We start from the raw sequence: 21,265 nt of genomic DNA on the forward strand, positions 1-21,265 counted from the left end.
CCACCACACCCAGCTGATTTTTGTATTTTTAGTAGAGATGGGGTTTCACCATGTTGGTCAGGCTGGTCTTGAACTCCTGATCTCAGGTGATCTTCCCACCTTGGCCTCCCAAAGTGTTGGGATTACAGGTGTCAGCCACTGCTCCCAACCACATCTTTTTATTTATGTAACAACACTGCATACATAACTGCTATTCTGGTTGTATTAATTCCCATTACTTTTTAGGTAGCCTCATTCCTCACAAATTAATTGTTAAACAAACTAAAAGCACAGCATGAATTTATATAACATGAGTGAAATTTAGTAACATAATTCATCATTTTCTTGAGTGTTTACCATTAACTTTGACGCTGGTGTTAAAGTGTTCTCTGCACTGATATGAGTGGGTATGTGTGTGTTGATATGGGGAACACAGAATTGAATGATACCTATATTGTTTTGATCTCTTCTTCATCTTTAGTGTCAACATTCTCCTATTTTATATTGGCAGCAAGTATATAATTTTGAGTTTGTTCAAGAAAAACTCAGTTGGTTTACCACAGAAGTCACTTGCTTTGTTTGAGAATTTCAAAATTATCATGGCTTCATGCCACTTTATTTCATAAAGTTTCATAAAATTGCAGTCTAGAGGCAAAAAGATTGCTGTTTTCACAACATCCAAATGTAAGTTGTTTGCTTGTGCTATCATAAGGTAGTATGCCAGTGTGGAGGCCCTGGTGATCTAAGACAGCATTTTATGAAACACTGACCTAAGAGTAACCAGTGATCACTAGGAACATTTTTGTATGTGTGTTCTTCTTGACTTTTTACTTTTTACACATTTGTTTATCCATTCTGTATCCATCTATCAGCATTTGAACAAATTAAACTCTATTATGTCTATTGTTAATTTTTTCTTCACTTAAGGTATGTTACATATCATCATGTTAATAAATGTGAGTTTACAGTATTGATTTTTAGGTTGCATAATATTCCCTTAAAATACCATACTTGATTTAATCATTATTTATTGGTGGACACTTATTTTTAATTTTGTGATTTTATAAACAATAGCACAAATAATATTTCTGATTATTAGCTTTAGGATGCATTTCTAGAAGTGAATCAAAAGTTGTATGCCTTTTCCCCCAGACTTTTTATGTATGTATTGCAAACTGTTCTTTATAAAGGTCATGCCAGTTTTATCTCCATCATTAGTATATCATTGTGCCTTTTTTCCCTCACTGACCAACACTAGGTATTACAAATATGTAACATCTTTTGCAGTCTGATTGGCAGAAGTTTTCTCATTTTTTGTTTTGAATTCTAGTGAAGTTGGGCATGTTTTCACTTATATTCCTCTGTGACTTTCTTCTTTGGGTCTTTTGCCCAGTTTGTAACTTGTTTTTATTTTTATTATGAAATGTGTTTATGTACAAAATGCACACTGTGTATATGGTTTAAAGATAAATATCTGCATACCAACTGTTTGAGAAACAGAAGCTCCTTTCCTCTACCCTCATTGTATTCTCTCTGGTCATATCCTCCTCTCTGCTCCTAACCAGTATGAAACTACCATTCTAACTTTTGGTATTTTGATGACTATAAACACCAAATTGTTTAGTTTTGAAAATTTGGTAGCAAGCCTAAATCTGGCTGTACAGTGAAAGGGTAACAGTGCCGCTAGTAGATGAAGGCTCCCAGGAGAAGTTAAGGTAACAGCATACCTAGATCACAGTCTGGTTTTAGCTTCCCTAGAATTTACCAGAGCCGCTTTTGGGGAAGTCTAGGTAAGTCATGAGTGAATCCTAGCAACCTTAGGGCTCACTGTAATCAGAGAATCTGGCAGGCCCAGAGTATAGACCAGATAGTGGATGTCTGAGAGAGGCTGCTCTGTAATTTCGGTTTCTAAGCTCACCATGCAGTTGATCTGGATATAAAGGTATGGAGGGAAAAGCAGGAATATGATGAGTTTATGTCAATACAAGCCAAATACAGATAAGAATCTGGGCCAGGCTCACCTGGGGATTCTGTCCAATGGTTGAAAAGATGGTACAGTGTCAGTGATGTTTTTGGCGATGGAAGTCCTCAGTGTGTCTTTTGGTGTCCAAGATGTCTTGTCTTTGGACTGACAGGAGCATGTGATCTGTGGTCCAACTGTTTGTTATCCTGGTATTTCCCTTTACCATCATCTTGGGGATATTATTTACTTCTGTCTCTTCCATTTGATCCCACAATGCATATATTTCATGTCTTTCTCTCTCTTGGTTTATTCTTTCATTTTGGTGGAGTATATCTTATAGTAACAACTTGGGGGAGGATGTCTGGCAGGTAAATTTTGAGATTTTGCATGTCTTCATTTTACCCTTTTACTTAGACCCTTGGCAAAATGTAAAATTCTCGGTTGAAACTTTATGCCAGAATTCGAAGGTATTGCCCCTTTGTCTTTGTCCATCTGTTATTTTTGTTATTGTTGTTATTTGATTTCTGATTTGTTTTCTGACCTTTTTTGTTTCTTTTTAGAAACTGGATTTTGCCTCTACTGTTATGAATCTTTGCAATGATATGCCTTCGTACTTTACACTGAGCACCTGAAAATGTCCATTTGGTGGACATTTTCATCCAGGAAACTGCTTTCCTACAGCTCAGTACTTTAAAAAGTTATTTTATTGATGATTTCCTTCCTCTTTTTCTTTGTACTCTCTTCCTGCCCTCCTGTTAGTCAAATGTTAGACCTCCTAGATTGCTCCTCTAACTTTCTTACCTTGTTTCTCCTGTTTTTCATCTCTGTGTTTGTTTTTTTCTGAGAAGTTATTTCACCTTTACCTTACAGCCCTTCCATTGCCCCTTTTTGCTTCTTTATGTTTTCTTATTTCTTAGAGTTCTTTTTGTTCTTTTGATGTTCCCTTTTTGTGGCATCCTGCTCTTATTTCTTATATCCCTGGAAAGCAATGAATTTTTAAAAATGTATTGTCTTGGCCGGGCACAGTGGCTCACACCTGTAATCCCAGCACTTTAGGAGGCTGAGGCGGGTGGATCACCTGAGGTCGGGAGTTCGAGACCAGCCTGACCAACATGGAGAAACCCCGTCTCTACTAAAAATACGAAATTAGCTGAGCGTGGTGGCCCATGCCTGTAATCCCAGCTCCTAGGGAGGCTGAGGCAGGAGAATTGCTTGAACCCGGGAGGCAGAGGTTGCAGTGAGCCAAGATCGTGCCATTGCACTCCAGCCTGGGCAACAAGAGTGAAACTCCGTCTAAAAAAAAAAAAAATTGTCTTAATACATAGTCTCAGTTTCTAACAAATTACTTTTTAAAATTTATTTGGTCTGGATCTTGAACTAATATTAGAGGGTTTTCTCAGCTATCCGGTAATCCTTGGCTGTCTGCTTGTGTCTCAGAAGCTCCTGGAAAGCCCAGTCTGAACCCATAGAAGGGTTTGTAACACAAGGTTTTGATTCCCACTGTGGGGAGCTCTTTGGACTGGGCCAGGCACCAGAATCTGGCCCAGTGCTTCTCCAACTGGTGAAGCTCCAGGATTTTTTTTCCTTTTTTTTCTTTTTGAGACAGTCTCACTCTGTCACCCAGCCTGGAGTGCAGTGATGCAATCTCAGCTCACTGCAAGCTCCGCCTCCTGGGTTCACACCATTCTCCTGCCTCAGCCTCCCAAGTAGCTAGGGCTACAGGAGCCCGCCACCACGCCTGGCTAATTTTTTGTATTTTTAGTAGAGACGGGGTTTCACCATGTTAGCCAGGATGGTCTCGATCTCCTGACCTCATGATCTGTCTGCCTTTGCCTCCCAGAGTGCTGGGATTACAGGCGTGAGCCACCGCGCCTGGTCTGATTTTTTTTTTTTCCTTTTGCCTCTCAGTCTATTACAGCTGATAGTTTTAAAGCATAATAAAAATAAATTGCCAGAATAATGAAATTTTAAAAATGAAGACATATAAAACACAAGTATGTATTTTTATTATTAGATTTAACAGATAATAACCCTAACTCTGAAAATTTGTGTAATAGGTTATAAATGTTTATTTTCGGTTTCGGTACTTACCTTGTCATGGACTGGTGACAGATGGCTTATGGACCATCAGCAGACCATAGTTTAAGGAGCACTGTTGTCGCCTAGGAGCCAACCTAGAAGCAGAAAAAAAAAAGGGGATATGAGGTGAGGGTTTGTGTCTCATGTATGTGGTGATTTAATCCTCTTGGTTTTGGTGTAGTGCCTACTCTCTCACCTGTGCCTGGTCTCCCCGAAAACAAAGATTCTGTTTTACCCACTGTAGAGAGTAAGCCTCTAGACTTCCGTAGTGGGGAAGCAACAGTAACTGATAGCTTGATAGAGTGAGGAAGAGAATCTTAGCATCTAACTAAAAGTCAACCAGCTTTCTCCAAATTTCTGTTTTAGCCTCCCCCTCACTCCTTCCTCCCATTTCATAGTTGCTTGGTGCTGCCAGTTCTTAGGCCTCGTAAAGATTCAGAATGTAAAATGTGTTAGTTGCTAGCTTTCCCAACTGTCTGCAAGGTCATTTATGTGCTTTTCAGTATCCAAAAGTTTGTTGCTATTGTTTCCTCTTCTGTTTTCCGTTGTGAATTTTGCTGTAAGGGATTCTAAATATTTGTTGTCGCAAGTGTTCTTTTTCTCCAGTCTTTTCTGCTTTCTTAACTATATTAATAACAATGTTTATATTCATTTCTGTGTTGTAGGTTATATTGTTCACAGATATTTCTTCTATATTAGTTTTTTTGAGTTTTCTTTGTGATTTAAATTTGAATTTGCTGAAGTATTTACTCAAAACTTTTTTCCTTAAAGAGTACATATGTAGTATATTTTCTGAATCTTTGCATATCTAAAATTGTGCTTTTCCCTCACATATGGGAACTTTTCTGGATGTGAAATTAATCTTGGGTTATCTCAGAACTTTATATAAATATTATTCCATTTTCTTCTCGAGTTTAGAGTTGTGAATAAAATGTCTGATTAATATTGGTGTTTGGGCTGGGTGTGGCGGCTCACACCTGTGATCCCAGCACTTTGGGAGGCCAAGGCAGGTGGATCATGAGTTCAGGAGATTGAGACCATCCTGGCTAACATGGTGAAACCCCATCTCTGCTAAAAATACAAAAAAAAAATTAGCCGGGCGTGGTGGTGGGTGTCTGTAGTCCCAGCTACTTGGGAGGCTGAGGCAGGAGAATGGCGTGAACCTGGGAGGTGGAGCTTGCAGTGAGCCGAGACTGCGCCACTGCACTCCAGCTTGGGCCACAGAGCAAGGCTCAGTCTCAAAAAAAATAAAAATAAAAATAAATTAAAAAATTGATATCTGATTAAAGGTGGTGTTGCTGATGAAAAATCCCTTTTTTTAGGTGACTATCACCACCTTTTGGATAGCGTTTCATTTTATCTTTTAAGCTAGAAATTTTACAAGAATAAGTTGTAGATTCTGAGCTTTATATTCTCCTTCTACCTTGTAATCTTGCCTGGTATTTGGAGAGCCTTTGATTTTAAAAATCGGGCGCGGTGGCTCAAGCCTGTAATCCCAGCACTTTGGGAGGCCGAGACGGGCGGATCACGAGGTCAGGAGCTCGAGACCATCCTGGCTAACACGGTGAAACCCTGTCTCTACTGAAAAATACAAAAGAAAACTAGCCGGGCGAGGTGGCGGGCGCCTGTAGTCCCAGCTACTCTGGAGGCTGAGGCAGGAGAATAGCGTGAACCCGGGAGGCGGAGCTTGCAGTGAGCTGAGATCCGGCCACTGCACTCCAGCCTGAGCGACAGAGCAAGACTCCGTCTCAAAAAAAAAATTTAGGTCTTATTGAAAACAAACAAAAACCTAGGTACAATTTTTTCTCATTTTCAAAATCATTATTCCTGGCGCATCTACTTTGTTCTCTCTTTTATGACAGTCAATACGCTCTTTTTTTTTTGAGATGGTGTCTCGCTCTGTCGCCCAGGCTGGAGTGCAGTGGCCGGATCTCAGCTCACTGCAAGCTCCGCCTCCCGGGTTTACGCCATTCTCCTGCCTTCCTGCCTCAGCCTCCCAGGTGGCTAGGACTACAGGCGCCCACCACCTTGCCCGGCTAGTTTTTTGTATTTTTTTTTAGTAGAGACGGGGTTTCACCGGGTTAGCCAGGGTGGTCTTCATCTCCTGAGCTCGTGATCCGCCCGTCTCGGCCTCCCAAAGTGCTGGGATTACAGGCTTGAGCCACCGCGCCCGGCCCTCAATGTGCTCTTTTTTTCAATATGTTAGTTATTATCTGATTTTTTTTTAAGTTTTCTCTTTTCTTTTAATTGCAGTAGCTTTCTTTTTGTTTTTTGTTTTGTTTTTTTTTTTTTGTGACAGAGTCTCATTCTGTCACCCAGCCTGGAGTGCAGTGGCGTGATGTCGGCTCACTGCAGTCTCCACCTCTGCCTCCTAGGTTCAAGTGATTCTTGAGCCTCAGCCTCCTGAGAACCTGGGATTACAGGCACCCATCACCATGCCTGACTAATTTTTGTGTTTTTAGTAGAGATAGGGTTTCACCATGTTGGCCAGGCTGGTCTCAAACTCCTGACCTCAGGTGATCTGCCCTCCTTGGCCTCCCGAAGTGTTGGGATTACAGGCGTGAGCCACTTACTCCTGGCCTTACTGCAATAACTTTCATTATGGTCACAGCTGGATGGGAGAACAGGGGAGAGGTTTCTCAGAGGGTTCAGATTATTTTCTCTTTTTAGAGCTGCTGTATCCAGTGATGTTTCTGCCTACTTACCTTTTTTTGTTGGCATTGGTGGTTAAGATGAATTCCTAGAGAATACACCAAGATTTTCTCAGTGTTTTTGTTAGGAGAAGGGGAAGTTGAGATTTAACCTCATTTATTTTTCTGACAGTGTAGAGATAATTCAGTTATGTGGCAAAAGGACAGGGCTCTTGAGCAGAGGAAGATAGCCATGGGTGTAGGAAGATTCATCTTTGTTCAGAAATAATGTCCTCTTTGCATCTCTCCTGACAGTTGGTGCTAACAATCCCCTACTCTGGCCTCTGGACCTAGCTTGAAGTTCCGGATTAATTTCCTTCTTCCTTGTACCTCAGCCTGAGCCTTCTGTCACCCAAAGTGTTCCAGCTTTTTTTCACTCAGGCCTCACTTTATCTTCCAAGGTATGTTTAGGGGTAGGAGTAGTCAGAATTATATCTCTCACTTCTTTACTTGGGGCATAATGGGCAGATCCTCATTAAATATTGATTGGATGAATGTTCCTCGTGAACTCCCTCTTTAAAAATGGTGGTTGGCAGTGGGTAGGCATTTGTTTTTACTCCCCTCTCACCAGACCATTTCCTATCAGACACCTTGCTGTATGTATATGGAATGTTTTTCTAGTTCCTAGCCATTTTGTAGGAGTTTTTACGTTATATTGTTTGGTTGTTTCATTAGGCAGTTAGGAGGAGGAGGAAGTCAGATGTTTTCAGTTGCCATGTTCTTATAGGAAACTACAGATTATTGTAATACTTTTACAAAATTGTATTATTTCAAGACTTATTGAGATGTTGGTCAAGTCTTATGCTGTAATAATAAATATATAGAAGACAGTAGTTTAGCACATTTAAAACCAGTAATCTGGGCTGGACGTCGTGGCACACACCTAGAATCTCAGCACTTTGGGAGGCCAAGGCGAGTGGATCACTTGAGCTCAGAAGTTCAAGACCAGCCTGGGCAACATGGCAAAACCTCATCTATGCAGAAAAATACAAAAATTAGTGTACTGTGATGGTGTATACCTATAGTCCCTGTTACCTGGGAGGCTGAGGTGGGAGGATTACTTGAGACCGGGAGGTTGAGGCTGCAGTGAGCTGAGATCACACCACTGCACTTCAGTCTGGGCGACAGCGAGACACTGTCTCAAAATAAATAAATAAATAAATAAATAAATAAATAAAACCAGCAGTCTTTGTTGGTGGGTAGAGATTGGACTGTAGTAAAAAGAACATTAGCTCATAGGTTGGAGGATTACAATTGTAATAAAATTTTTCTTTTTTTATGTTGAGATGTTCGCAACATGTTTTGTCCATACGTGGCAACCTTTGTATAAATTACTGTCAGATATCATGTTTGTGTATTAGTCAGAATTCTCCAGAGACACAGAACCAATAAGATACATACACAGTCATACCTTGTTTAACGATGGGAATATGTTCTGAGAAATGAGTCATGAGGTTATTTTGTCATTGTGTGAACATCAGAGTGTACTTACAAAAGCCTAGATGGTGAACCTGTTACACACTTAGGCTATGTGGTATAGCCTTTTGCTTCTAGGCTACCTGTATAGCATGTGACTGTACTGAATAGTGTATGCAAATGTAACACAATGATGAGTATTTGTGTATCTAAATGTAGAAAAGATGCAGCAAAATTACAGTATTACAGTATTATAATCTCTTGAGACCACGTTTATTTGGTTCATTGTTGACTAAAACATAATTATGCAGCATTGAGTGTATATGGATTGATAGATATAAAAATACATGAGAGGGGATTTATTAAGGGAATTGACTCATGCGGTTATGGAGGCTGAGAAATCCTGTAACAGGTTGTCTGCAAACTAGAGACCCTGGGATGCTGGTAGTGTGATTCAGTCCAAGTCCAAAAGCCTCAGAACCAGGGAAGCCGATGGTCCAATTCTCAGTCTGAGGCTAAAGGCCTGACCAAAGCGGGGCTGCTGGTCTGAGTCCTGGAGTCCTAAGGTTAGAGAGCCTGGAGTTCTGATGTCCAAGGGCAGGAGGAAGAGAGTATCCTTGCTCCAAGAGAGAGGCAGGGGAAATCCTTTTCTCTCCTTTTTTGTTCTGCCAAGGCCCCTGGCCGATTGGATGGTGCCCACCCACACTGAGGCAAATCTGCCACACTCAATCTACTGACTCACATCCTGGTCTCTGGAAACACCCTCACAGACAAACCCAGAAGTAATGTTTTACCGGTTTTCTAGGTGTTCCTTAATCCAGTCAAGTTGATACCTAAAATTAACCATCACAGATTGCTTCCCCATGCAACAAATTGAACATAATTGAAGACATATAATAGACTCTCCAGAGAAACTTAAAATTTGAGGGCAAATAACCCCAAACTACCTAAAATACACAAACTCCTCTAGTGCTATATTGTATATGCCATTGAATACGAAAAAGATTGACATTCAACTTTATTTAACAGTTACCAAGCTTAAGTAAGAGCTAAGTGGATTTCCTAATAAGATGGTCTCTTTTATCCTTATTGTTATGCCATTTTTTTGACTTACAAAAATGTTCCCAGTGAAGCTTTTGAACCTCTTGTATTTGAAGTTGAAACTAGTGAAAACACATGAAAACTCCAGTAGCACAGAAGAGGTGTCAAATGTGAAATAGGACATAAGCAGTGTAAATACTGAGTTTCCATCTGCTAGGCATCTTAAAATTTTTTGATACTCAAACAGAAAAAGTGTGTATTACATTTTAATAATCCTATTCTCAAAGTCTAAGTGAGACATTATTAGAGAAGGAAGCCAAAGCTGTTATGTTTTATTTCACAACCATTTTGACTCCTGAGTTACATATTAGAGTATCTTACAAGATTAGACAGTTTGATTTCCTACCTCTACATATATTCCATTTCCCCACTCTTGCCCTAGTCCCTGAAGGAGAACTGAACACTTGATTTAGTAATACTACTTTCTTTTTAATAAACTCATACAATTCTTTCTACACCTAGCCTGGGCAACATGGTGAAACCTCATCTCTACAAAAAATGCAGAACATTAGTTGGGTATGGTGGCGCATGCCTGTAATCCCTGCTGCTCGTCAGGAGGCTGAGGTGGGAGGATCACCTGAGCCTGGGAGGTCAAGCCTGCAGTGAGCCGTGATGGCGCCACTGCACTGCAGCCTGAGCGACAGAGTGAGACCCTGTCATCATTCTTTTCTTTCTCTTTCTCTCTCTCTTTCTTTCTTCCTTTCCTTTCCTTCTTTCCTTCCTTTCTTTCTCCTCCCTCCCTCCCTCCTTCCTTCCTTTCTTTTCTTTCTTTTTTTTCCTTCCTTCCTTTCTTCTTTCTTTTCTTTTTTTCTTTTCTTTTCTCTTAACAAAGCAGTGAGTTAAAACCTGACTGTTGGATTGTAGAGCCTTCTCTTACTGGTAATTAGTGTCTAGTTCATTCTCCTAGAAAGGCAAGTGCTCTGCTTTGCTAGTCATTCTGAAATCATCTGTAAGCCCCATCTTTGTTTAAGAATAGCAGTCAGATAATTCTTCTCAGCCTTTTCTCCTGGTTTCCTGACAGTTCCAGTTACTTTTTCAGCTTTTCTTGTTTTAGGGCCCTAAAAACCCTTCATAAGGCCTTCATCTTGTATTACTTTTTCTTTGTAATACTAAAGTTTTATGACAAACGTCCCATTCTAGATTCACATTTTACTGTATTAGTCGTGGCATGTAAAACAATTCAATAATTGGTATCCTTCTGATTAATTTATTATAGATCTCTTAATATGTAAGTAATTCAACTTTTAATCATTCCCTCAGTAAAGGATTTCTAAAACACTAAAGTTCATAGGTATTTAGATTAATTGAAGTTTAAAGCTGAGACCTTTGGATAGACATTATGGAAGGGGAGCTTAATGTGATTTATACTATGTTTTGTTTAGCTTATCTGATTTTGTCTATTCATATATATATAGCACAAAATTAAAAACATGTAATTTTTCTAATAATGCAATTTGATATTTTAATGACTGAACCTTCAGTATTCAGATTCCTGTCTCAACAATATATTATGTCCCACACATGATAATCACATAGAGTAATAGTGGTAGCTATGATTTATATAGCACTTTTAAGGATATTTTTACATGTATTTTCTCATTTTATATTCACAACAACATTGTGAAAGACATAGGGGAAGTACTAATTTTTTCCCCCATTTTACAGATGAAGGAACTAAGACACAGAGGTTGAGACTTGTCTAAAGTAACATGACCAGTAAGTGCTTGAATTAATGCAGGTAGGTAGTGATGGGTATGTTCTAATCTGCCAAGGGCTTTTCCTTGCTGTCATCTGGCTAGAGTTCTAGGGATATAAATCCACATAGCAAAATGGTAGGGAACCAGAAAGGTAGTAAGTAGATAAACTTTAGGACTACACCAGGAAAATGGTGCTGCTGTTCTTTTAAATTTCTTCCTCTTTGTTCTTTTTGTTTGTTTGTTTGCTAACCTGTTAGTAATGATAAGCAGATACTGTCTTTGGTTGTTTCTGTTAGATGAATGAAGCTTTTGTTTTAACTGTAGATTATCTCTGAGGAGCTAAGGAAGTAGAAAATCTGGAGAGAAGTCTGTTGGGATTCTCACAGGGAATAGCTATTAGATCAACTAAGCAAATGAAAAAGTTAATAGTATATGGATAAACCACATGTGTGTAATTGGAACTTTTAGGATTCTGAGATTTTAAAGTCTTGTTTAAAACTGTGTTATCACCTTAATATAAAATCTTAGCGCTTGAGCGTACTTATCCAACTGTGGTTTTCTTTAGATGAGGAAACTGAGGTCCAGAGAAGTTGAAGCTTTCCCAAGGTCACACAGCAGAGCTGGAACTAGAGCTTGCATTTCCTGACTTCCAGATTAGTGTTATTTTTACTTCAAACTATTACTTCTTGGTAAGCTGTTCTTAAAATACTTAACAAGTCTTTTGTATATTTAATTTGTGTTTTTGATTAACATTCCTACTTTGTGCCAAAATGAACTTACAGATACAAAATTTACTATTATTTTTTATGATGAGAATTTCAATTCTTTGTTTAATTTTAGGTGAGTTATTGTGGGAAAAATCCTGTATTTTGAAGATGTCTCTACACAGTATCGTTTCCTGTTTAAATTACAGATAACTTCAAGAGTTTTCAGAAAAAAAGAAATTGGGACTTTTTTGGTTAAATCATGCCATCTGAACAGAAAGAGTTATTTTGTGATGAAAAACAAACTACTTTAAAAAAAGATTATGATGTGAAAATGAGATAGTTGATAGATCAGTGCTTAAACCAAAAATTTCAGAAAGTATTCATTATGAACTAAAAAATGTGAAAATTCATTTGCCAAAAATAAATATTCCAAATGAAGTCCTATTGAAACATGAAGTTGACAAATACAGAAAATTATTTCAGAGTAAACAGCAGACTGCAAGAAAATCTATCAGTATAAAGACTGTAAGCTGTGTAGAGGAGTGTACATTGCTTCATAAGTCTGAGAGAGCTGAAGAAGAGGGTATAAAAATGTCTGCAAAAATACTCAATTTCAGCTGTTTAAAATGCCGAGACAACACTCGATATAGTCCAAATGATTTGCAGAAACACTTTCAAATGTGGCACCATGGCGAATTACCTTCATATCCTTGTGAAATGTGTAGCTTTTCAGCAAATGACTTTCAGGTATTTAAACAACACAGACGAACCCATAGAAGCACTTTAGTAAAATGTGACATTTGTAACAATGAGAGTGTATATACTTTACTGAACTTGACAAAGCATTTCACATCCACGCATTGTGTTAATGGTAATTTTCAATGTGAAAAGTGTAAGTTCTCCACCCAGGATGTTGGCACATTTGTTCAGCACATTCATAGACATAACGAAATTCATTATAAGTGTGGTAAATGTCATCATGTATGTTTTACCAAAGGAGAGCTTCAGAAGCACCTTCATATTCATTCTGGTACTTTTCCCTTCACTTGTCAATATTGTAGCTATGGTGCCACCAAGAGAGAACACCTTGTAAGACATGTTATAACTTTGCACAAAGAACATTTATATGCAAAAGAAAAACTGGAAAAAGACAAATATGAAAAAAAAATGGCAAAGACTTCAGCAGGACTTAAGCTAATACTGAAAAGATATAAAATAGGTGCATCAAGGAAGACATTCTGGAAACGTAAGAAAATTAACAGTGGAAGTGATAGAATTATAGAAAAGAACACGCAAGTGCTTCAAAAACTGAACAAAACACAGACGAAATCTGAAGACCAGAGCCATGTTGTTCAAGAGCATTTAAGTGAAGAAAAGGATGAAGGACTACACTGTGAGAGTAATGATAAAGCCCCTGAATCAGAGTCAGAGAAGCCAACCCCTGTGTCCACTGGGCAAGGTAATAGAGCTGAAGAGGGACCAAATGCTAGTTCAGGTTTCGTGAAGACTGCTGTACTAGGACCTACACTGTTAATGCTGAAAAATAATAAAATAGCAGTTCCCCCTAACTATAGTGCTAAGTTTATGGGCTTCAGGATGATGGATGGAAAACAGCATATTGTATTAAAATTGGTGCCTATCAAACAAAATACATGTTCACCAGACTCACACTCAGGTGCTGCAAAGGACAGTACTGCTAATTTGCAGCCCCAGACTTTGGACACTAATGGATTTTTGACAGGAGTAACAACTGAGTTAAATGACACAGTTTATATGAAAGCAGCTACTCCATTTTCGTGTTCATCTTCTATACTTTCAGGGAAAGCAAGTTCAGAAAAAGAAATGACTTTGATATCTCAAAGGAATAATAAGCTTCAAACAATGGATAATGAGAAAAGTGTGTCTTCTTTGTCAACAATGTCAGAATTGGTTACATCATCAGTGAATTTGACCACAAAATTTGAAACAAGAGATAATGTTGACTTCTGGGGAAATCATCTCACTCAGAGTTACCCCGAGGTATTAGGTACCACCATTAAAAGTCCAGATAAAGTCAACTGTGTTGCCAAACCAAATGCATACAGCAGTGGAGATATGCATAATTATTGCATTAATTATGTCAACTCTGAGCTACCTGTTGAATCCTCCAACCAAGGATCATTACCTTTTCATAATTACTCAAAAGTGAATAATTCTAATAAACGTCGTAGGTTTTCAGGAACAGCAGTGTATGAAAACCCTCAAAGAGAATGTTCATCCAGCAAAACAGTTGTCCAACAACCAATTAGTGAATCATTTTTATCACTAGTGAGGCAGGAGACCTCAAAACCAGATAGCCTGTTAGCATCTATTAGCCTTTTAAATGATAAAGATGGAACTTTAAAAACAAAATCTGAAATTGAAGAACAGTATGTTTTAGAAAAAGGACAAAACATTGATGGACAAAACCTGTACAGTAATGAAAATCAAAATTTAGAGTGTGCGACTGAAAAATCTAAATGGGATGACTTTTCTAATGTCGATTCACCTATGATGCCTAGAATCACATCTGTTTTCTCTCTCCAGAGCCAACAGGCATCAGAATTTCTGCCACCTGAAGTAAACCAATTGCTTCAGGATGTATTGAAAATAAAACCTGATGTAAAACAAGACTCTAGTAACACTCCAAATAAAGGCCTACCACTTCATTGTGACCAGTCATTTCAAAAACATGAGGGAGAAAGCAAAATTGTTGAATCTTCGAAAGATTTCAAAGTGCAAGGCATCTTCCCAGTTCCACCTGGCAGTGTGGGTATGAATGTGCCTACAAATGATTTGAATTTGAAATTTGGAAAAGAAAAACAAGTGCCATCAATGCCACAAGATGTGAGAGATTCAGAGAAGATGCCTAGAATTTCAGGTTTTGGCACATTACTTAAGACTCAGTCAGATGCAATAATAACACAGCAGCTTGTAAAAGACAAACTACGAGCCACCACACAAAATTTAGGTTCTTTTTATATGCAGAGTCCACTTTTAAATTCAGAACAAAAAAAAACTATAATTGTTCAGACTTCGAAAGGATTTTTAATACCATTGAACATTACTAACAAGCCTGGGCTACCGGTTATTCCCGGAAATGCACTTCCATTGGTTAATTCACAAGGTATCCCTGCTTCCCTTGTTGTCAACAAGAAACCTGGGATGATTTTAACACTTAATAATGGGAAACTTGAAGGTGTTTCCGCTGTCAAAACCGAGGGTGCCCAAGCTCATGCAACTGTGACTAAGGAGCCTTGCAAAACACCTATTTTGAAGGTAGAACCAAACAATAATTGTCTTACACCTGGACTTTGTTCCAGCATTGGCAGTTGTTTGAGCATGAAAAGTAGCTCAGAAAATACTTTGCCATTAAAAGGCCCTTACATTTTGAAACCAACAAGTTCTGTGAAAGCTGTTCTTATTCCTAACGTGCTATCTGAGCAACAGAGCACTAAGTTAAATATCTCTGATTCAGTAAAACAGCAGAATGAGATTTTTCCAAAACCACCTCTTTATACCTTCTTGCCTGATGGCAAACAAGCTGTTTTTTTAAAGTGTGTGATGCCAAATAAAACTGAGCTGCTTAAGCCCAAATTAGTCCAAAATAGTACTTATCAAAATATACAGCCAAAGAAACCTGAAGGAACACCACAAAGAATATTGCTGAAAATTTTTAACCCTGTTTTAAATGTGACTGCTGCTAATAATCTGTCAGTAAGCAACTCTGCATCCTCATTGCAAAAAGACAATGTACCATCTAATCAGATTATAGGAGAGCAGAAAGAGCCAGAATCTTCTAGAGATGCCTTACCCTTCTTACTAGATGACTTAATGCCAGCAAATGAAATTGTGATAACTTCTACTGCAACATGCCCAGAATCTTCTGCGGAACCAATATGTGTCAGTGACTGTTCAGAGTCGAGAGTATTAAGGTGTAAAACAAATTGTACAGTTGAGAGGAACTTCAATAGAAAAAAGACTTCCAAAAAAGTTTTTTCAAAAACAAAAACTCATGGAAGTAAAGATTCTGAAACTGCCTTTGTATCTAAAAACAGAAACTGTAAACGAAAGTGTAGGGATAGTTACCAAGAACCTCCAAGAAGAAAAGCAACATTGCATAGGAAGTGTAAAGAAAAGGCAAAACCTGAAGATGTCCGTGAAACATTTGGATTTAGCAGACCTAGGCTTTCAAAAGATTCCGTCAGAACTTTGCGGCTTTTCCCTTTTAGTTCTAAACAGCTTGTGAAATGTCCTAGGAGGAACCAACCAGTTGTAGTTTTGAATCATCCTGATGCAGATGCACCAGAAGTAGTAAGTGTAATGAAAACTATTGCTAAATTTAATGGACGTGTACTTAAGGTTTCATTGTCAAAAAGAACTATAAATGCTTTACTGAAACCAGTTTGTTATAACCCTCCTAAAACAACTTATGATGATTTTTCCAAGAGGCACAAAACATTTAAACCTGTTAGTTCTGTGAAAGAAAGATTTGTGCTAAAATTAACACTCAAAAAGACAAGCAAAACAATTACCAGATTGTGAAGACTACCTCTGAAAATATTTTGAAGGCTAAATTTAACTGTTGGTTTTGTGGTAGAGTATTTGACAATCAGGATACTTGGGCTGGTCATGGGCAGAGACATTTAATGGAAGCTACTCGGGATTGGAACATGTTAGAATAGTTGACCATAATTACCAAGGAAAAGAGAAGTAAAATTACCTTAGGAGAAAACAATGGGTTGAATTACCGTAATGCAGACATTTTCTACTTCAGTATAGTACCTGAAATTGAACATTTAAAAAGTTGATTATATTTCTGTGGAAGAGTAAAAGTTGTATGTATGATATTTGAAACTGCTATCCCTGCACTCAGAAGTTTTGAAAGAAACTAATCAGCACAGAAGTACCTTGATTTAATTTTTTAAACGTGTTCTTGGGAAGTTAGGGCTAAAGAAAATTTTGATAAAACAATTTTCCCACTTTAGTTCTTTAGTGACTCTTAGTAGAGGGTAATGGCTGACACCCCCATTCCCTCTCTTCTTCCACCAGCCTTATGCATCTAAGTGTAGCTCCTCTGGAGATGGAGAGCTCTTTCGTCATAGAACTGAAGGAGTTTCTCACATTTGTGAAGATACTTTGAGAGAATTTGGGTAAAGAAGTTAGTCTATGTCTGCTAAATATAGTTATTTTGAAGGATATTAGGCTCCTTGAAAATACATTTAACTCACTACAGTTACACCTCATATAATGCTTGAAGAGTTTTTGGCAAGTAAATTTGTTTTCCAGTTGAACTCTGTCACATATCAGAGATTGGGAACACTCTCCCAAGGTGATTTTCTTTTTCTAAATGACTATGTCAAACATTTCAGTAGATGGGCAGCTTCAAGAGAAGAATTTAAACTTTTTGTCTCATTGAAAGTTTGGTTAAAGAACTTGAACATAGTTGTGAATTTGATTATGTTCTCTGATGATCCCCTGGCACAGAACTATGCTTATCTCATTTAAGTTGTTTGTCCACCATAAACAAATGGCCATTTTTTCTTCTTGGTTCCCATCCCTTTAAAAAGAATGGAACATAGGAGCACTTCCAAGGAAGTGGCTTTTCTTGAAAGTTAAAATTTTTTACCAAAACAATGTATTTTTGTCTGTATTTACTTTATTATTTGAACATGTCCAAATTAGGACAAACCATTTCGGTTAGCTCCTTCTCAGTGTGACTGACAACCCAAAACATATATACAGATTGTTGGCATTTGAAAAAGGAAGCATCAACAGTGGACCCAGAGGCAGTGCATAAAACCTTGGGATAGATTCCTAAGGGACATGCCCAACAGAGTTTTAAAATGGATGTTTTCATGATGACAACAGAATCATAGATTTAGATTTTTCACCTTGTAAGTTTGAATCAAATTTTGTTGGATCTTTGGATGATGGAGTTCTTGTATTACAAAATTACGTGCTACATGATTTTTTGTTACATTGTTACAAGTGTTAATGACATTTTCATTGATTGATGAAAACTTCAGGGCTTCTTTTCTGTATATATCAAATTAAATCTGTACATATTTTGTACCTTTTATGTAAATTTTGCACAGAAATTTTGGCATAAGTTTATTTTCTTTCAGTTTAGTTCTGTGCATGCACTAATAAAACTGGTTGTTTACTTTAAAAGGAATATATAAGACTTTACCCATGTTATTTTCTTGGTTTTTATTTCAGATGTAGATTTTGTTTTTGAGGTAAATTCGTTTTTCAGGGATTGAACACTATTGTTAGCAAGTGCCTAAAAAAGATGTGAAACCGTTTACATATGTCAACTGTAACAGTAGGTCCCAAATGGGCCCATTCCCCTAATAGTTTTATTTTAAAGAAAGCCATACATAGAATGCTTCAAGCTATCTTGCTATGCACATTATACTTGTACTGTTTTGTGCAGTTTGTCTACTTTCTTAGTGAAGTATTTTTTTGTATAAAATGTTACAATTGTGTTTCTTAAATTGAGCCTAAGAATGGAGTTAATTGGAAATATACAGTATATATTAATAATGTATATGGTGTTTAAAGAATGGTAAGCATTGTTAATTTCTGTAATGAGCATTTTCAATTAAATTTATCTTAAGTTTGTGTTTACACAAGAATTTTTTTACTGTGCTAAAATCTAATGGACATTTTATTCCCTAACTAGGAAATACAGATTTTAAAGTGTATGTGTTTTTTCAATGCTAGTTAACTGTACAAGATAAAGTGTGGGATTTTTTTTCTTCCCCAAATCATAGATGATATATTGTTTAAGAAAGGTAACAGATACCATAATTTTACTATGGTTATGCTGGCAAGGTAAGCCATAGAGAGGCTTATAGTCTTCAGTGCCCTAACGGCAATAAAAATAAAATGCTCTGATTGTTACATACATAAAATGCTCTGTTTGTTACAGTGGCATCATTTGCTGTAAATAGAGAGGAGAGAGAAGGAACTTCCCTGCTAATATTCGCAGCACTATAAAATTACATTTCAGAATAGCCCTATCAGGAAAATAATGTCGAGATATGTACTTCTTGCCTTAAAGTTTTAACAGCCATTTAAGCTTCATGCTCCAGATATTCTAGTTGGAACTTTTTCTGATTTTGTTAACTTAGGGTTATTCTGAGGGAGGCAAACCTGCTTAGAGCTTCATTTTTGCCATTGCAGAAAATCCAAAACAAAATCCTGTATCCTTTATTTTTTTGTGGCTTTTCAAAGAGGACTTTCCAAAATATATTCAGTAGTTCAAGGTTCTTATTACAATTGAAGAGTTAGTTTTAGTTTTGCAGTTGAAATTCTGGGTCAGGAATTTGTTTTATTTTTTCCAATTTGTCCATCTCCACTGAAATGCGTCTCTCACTATTTGGCATCTACTTAAAAAGCATTCACTTTTCAAAGAATTTATCTTGCTAAGTATTCAGTAATACGAATTGAAATGTAATACATTTTTTAATGAAAAATGTTTTCATTGAGGGGCTAGCAAATTTTTTCAATAAAGGGTCAGATAAATAACTTAAACTTCGTAGGCCTTCTAGTTTCTGTCCTTAACTACTCAATTCTCACAACGCAGAAACAACTGTAGACAATATATAAATTAATTAGTGTGGCTATGTTTTAATAAACAATTTACAAAAACAGGAAGTGGGCTGAATTTGGGCTACCAGGCATAGTTTACCAACTGTTGCTTGAATTCCCTAAAGTCTGCTTTCAGAGTGGGATTTTTATTAAAAAACACAAGCTTGATAAGTTTGGTGATGTACTCCACCTGTGTAAAAGGGCTACAAAGTGTACGAACTAAAATGTATGTATATAAAGTTTCTAGGGTAGATGTATTTGTATAAAAATGAAGAGACTGTAAATGTAATGACAGTGGTTAGTGGGTAAAATAGGTCATTTGTGTGCTAAGAGTAATGCAACTTACGAAGGGATTAAAAATGAGAGCAGAAATGCTGTGAGAAATTATGTGCAGGTTCGTTGGGAAAAGGACTTAGATATAGTGATTTGAAATAGCTGTTAAGAAAAAGTAATAGAAGTTCTTGGGATGGGAGAAAATGGAGGTGAATTAAAAACAGAATATTATATATTAATTCCATACAACTTATCTTGATTTTTAAAAAATAAGATTCCTTTTCACCATTGACATCTACTTCCTTCCTTAACTTTCTTAACAGAGCCATTTGGGACATTCGCTCTGTTCTTTGTCTTAGCATCTTCTTAGGATCCTTGCTGTCAGCATATTTACCTTGACCCATTAGGGATCTCATCTAGCAAAACTTACTGGGGGGATTTTTCAGGGTGCTGGTTGTTGCTAGTTCGCAGAGTATGGCATTAGTGGAAAATTTCCCCTATAATGGAGAGTTGAAATGGTTGAGTTTGATGTTTATTAATTTATGTATGCCTCGCTCAATAAGTGGAGAATTGAGAAGTAATTAGTATCTTGGAGGAAGTATTTCATGAAGTCATCTTTGAGGTGCTTTTTGACTAGTTTAACAAAGCTTCTGTTAATGCCTCCAAATTTAGGAATCTTTTCTGTTTGAAAAGAGAATAATTGTTACAAGAGTGGAAACTTTCAAGTAAATAGTGTGGAAAAAATATAATGTACATCAATTTTAGAAGTCATGATTTTAGGAGATGCCAAGAATGTGCTCATTTTGAATACTTAGTGAAGACATTTCTAACGTGTTAAAATAAGAATTTTTCCATATACTTTAAAGTGCTTAAACCAAAAGTGAGGGTTATGTTTTTGTGGCAGCTTTTAAAATACGTCTTTCAATTAAGGAGTGAAATGTTGCGTGCTATCGTCAATTACATGATAAGCTATTGCTAATATCAAAGAATAGGAAAGCAAAATGAAAGTTAAATTTGGGAGAGAGACCAACATAATTGTAGATGACATGCTTTTAATATCTTGAAAGTTTAAAGGAGTACACTGAAAATTACCGTTCCTTAACAATTAACAGTAATCAACTGGGAAACAATAAAAGAAGACCCATTTATTTGTTTTTTGAGCTGGAGTCTCACTCTTGCCCAGGCTGGAGTGCAGTGGCACAGTCTTGGCTCACTGCAGACTCCGCCTCCCGGGTTCAAGTGCCGCTCCTGTAGCTGGGATTATAGGTGCCCACCACGATGCCCAGCTAATTTTCATATTTTTAGCAGAGATGGGGTTTCACCATGTTGGCTAGGCTGGTGTCGAACTCCTGACCTCAAGTGATCCACCTGCCTTGGCCTCCCAAAGTGCTGGGATTATAGGCGTGAGCCACCACACCCAGCTGATAAGACCTGTGTATAATAAGAGGCACAAAGTAATACGAGCCTGCCAAAAAACAACAGCAAGCAAAACAACAACAACAAAAAAACCAGACACCAAACCAAACCTGTAAGATGTAACTGGGAGATACATAGTATTTCTGAGTGGAAGACTAAATATACCCACTTGGCAGATTACATTTTTACAGCTTTGTCCCCCACCCCTACCCCTATTCCCCTCTTCCTGCAACAGAACTGTTCTACAGGGAGGATTGTGGTTTGGGCATTCATTGAGGAGCTGATTTCCCATTCTCTCAAACTGTTCCACAGCATAAAGGTACAGAG

At 37.5% G+C, this 21,265-nt stretch overlaps 1 protein-coding gene across 1 annotated transcript; it reads left to right on the top strand.

The window, feature by feature from the left end:
• The first annotated feature begins 9,993 nt into the window (after positions 1 to 9,993).
• On the top strand, positions 9,994 to 19,303 carry ZNF518A (zinc finger protein 518A). The gene is given in 4 exon segments (XM_017879902.1): positions 9,994 to 11,614; positions 11,766 to 11,958; positions 11,961 to 16,172; positions 16,175 to 19,303. Coding segments are annotated over 3 exon segments (4,440 nt in total). The 5' UTR covers positions 9,994 to 11,614; positions 11,766 to 11,891; the 3' UTR covers positions 16,336 to 19,303.
• Positions 19,304 to 21,265: the final 1,962 nt, after the last annotated feature.

Source organism: Rhinopithecus bieti, unplaced genomic scaffold (genome assembly GCF_001698545.2).
Source record: "Rhinopithecus bieti isolate Rb0 unplaced genomic scaffold, ASM169854v2 scaffold_425, whole genome shotgun sequence".
Taxonomy (NCBI): Eukaryota; Metazoa; Chordata; class Mammalia; order Primates; family Cercopithecidae; genus Rhinopithecus; species Rhinopithecus bieti.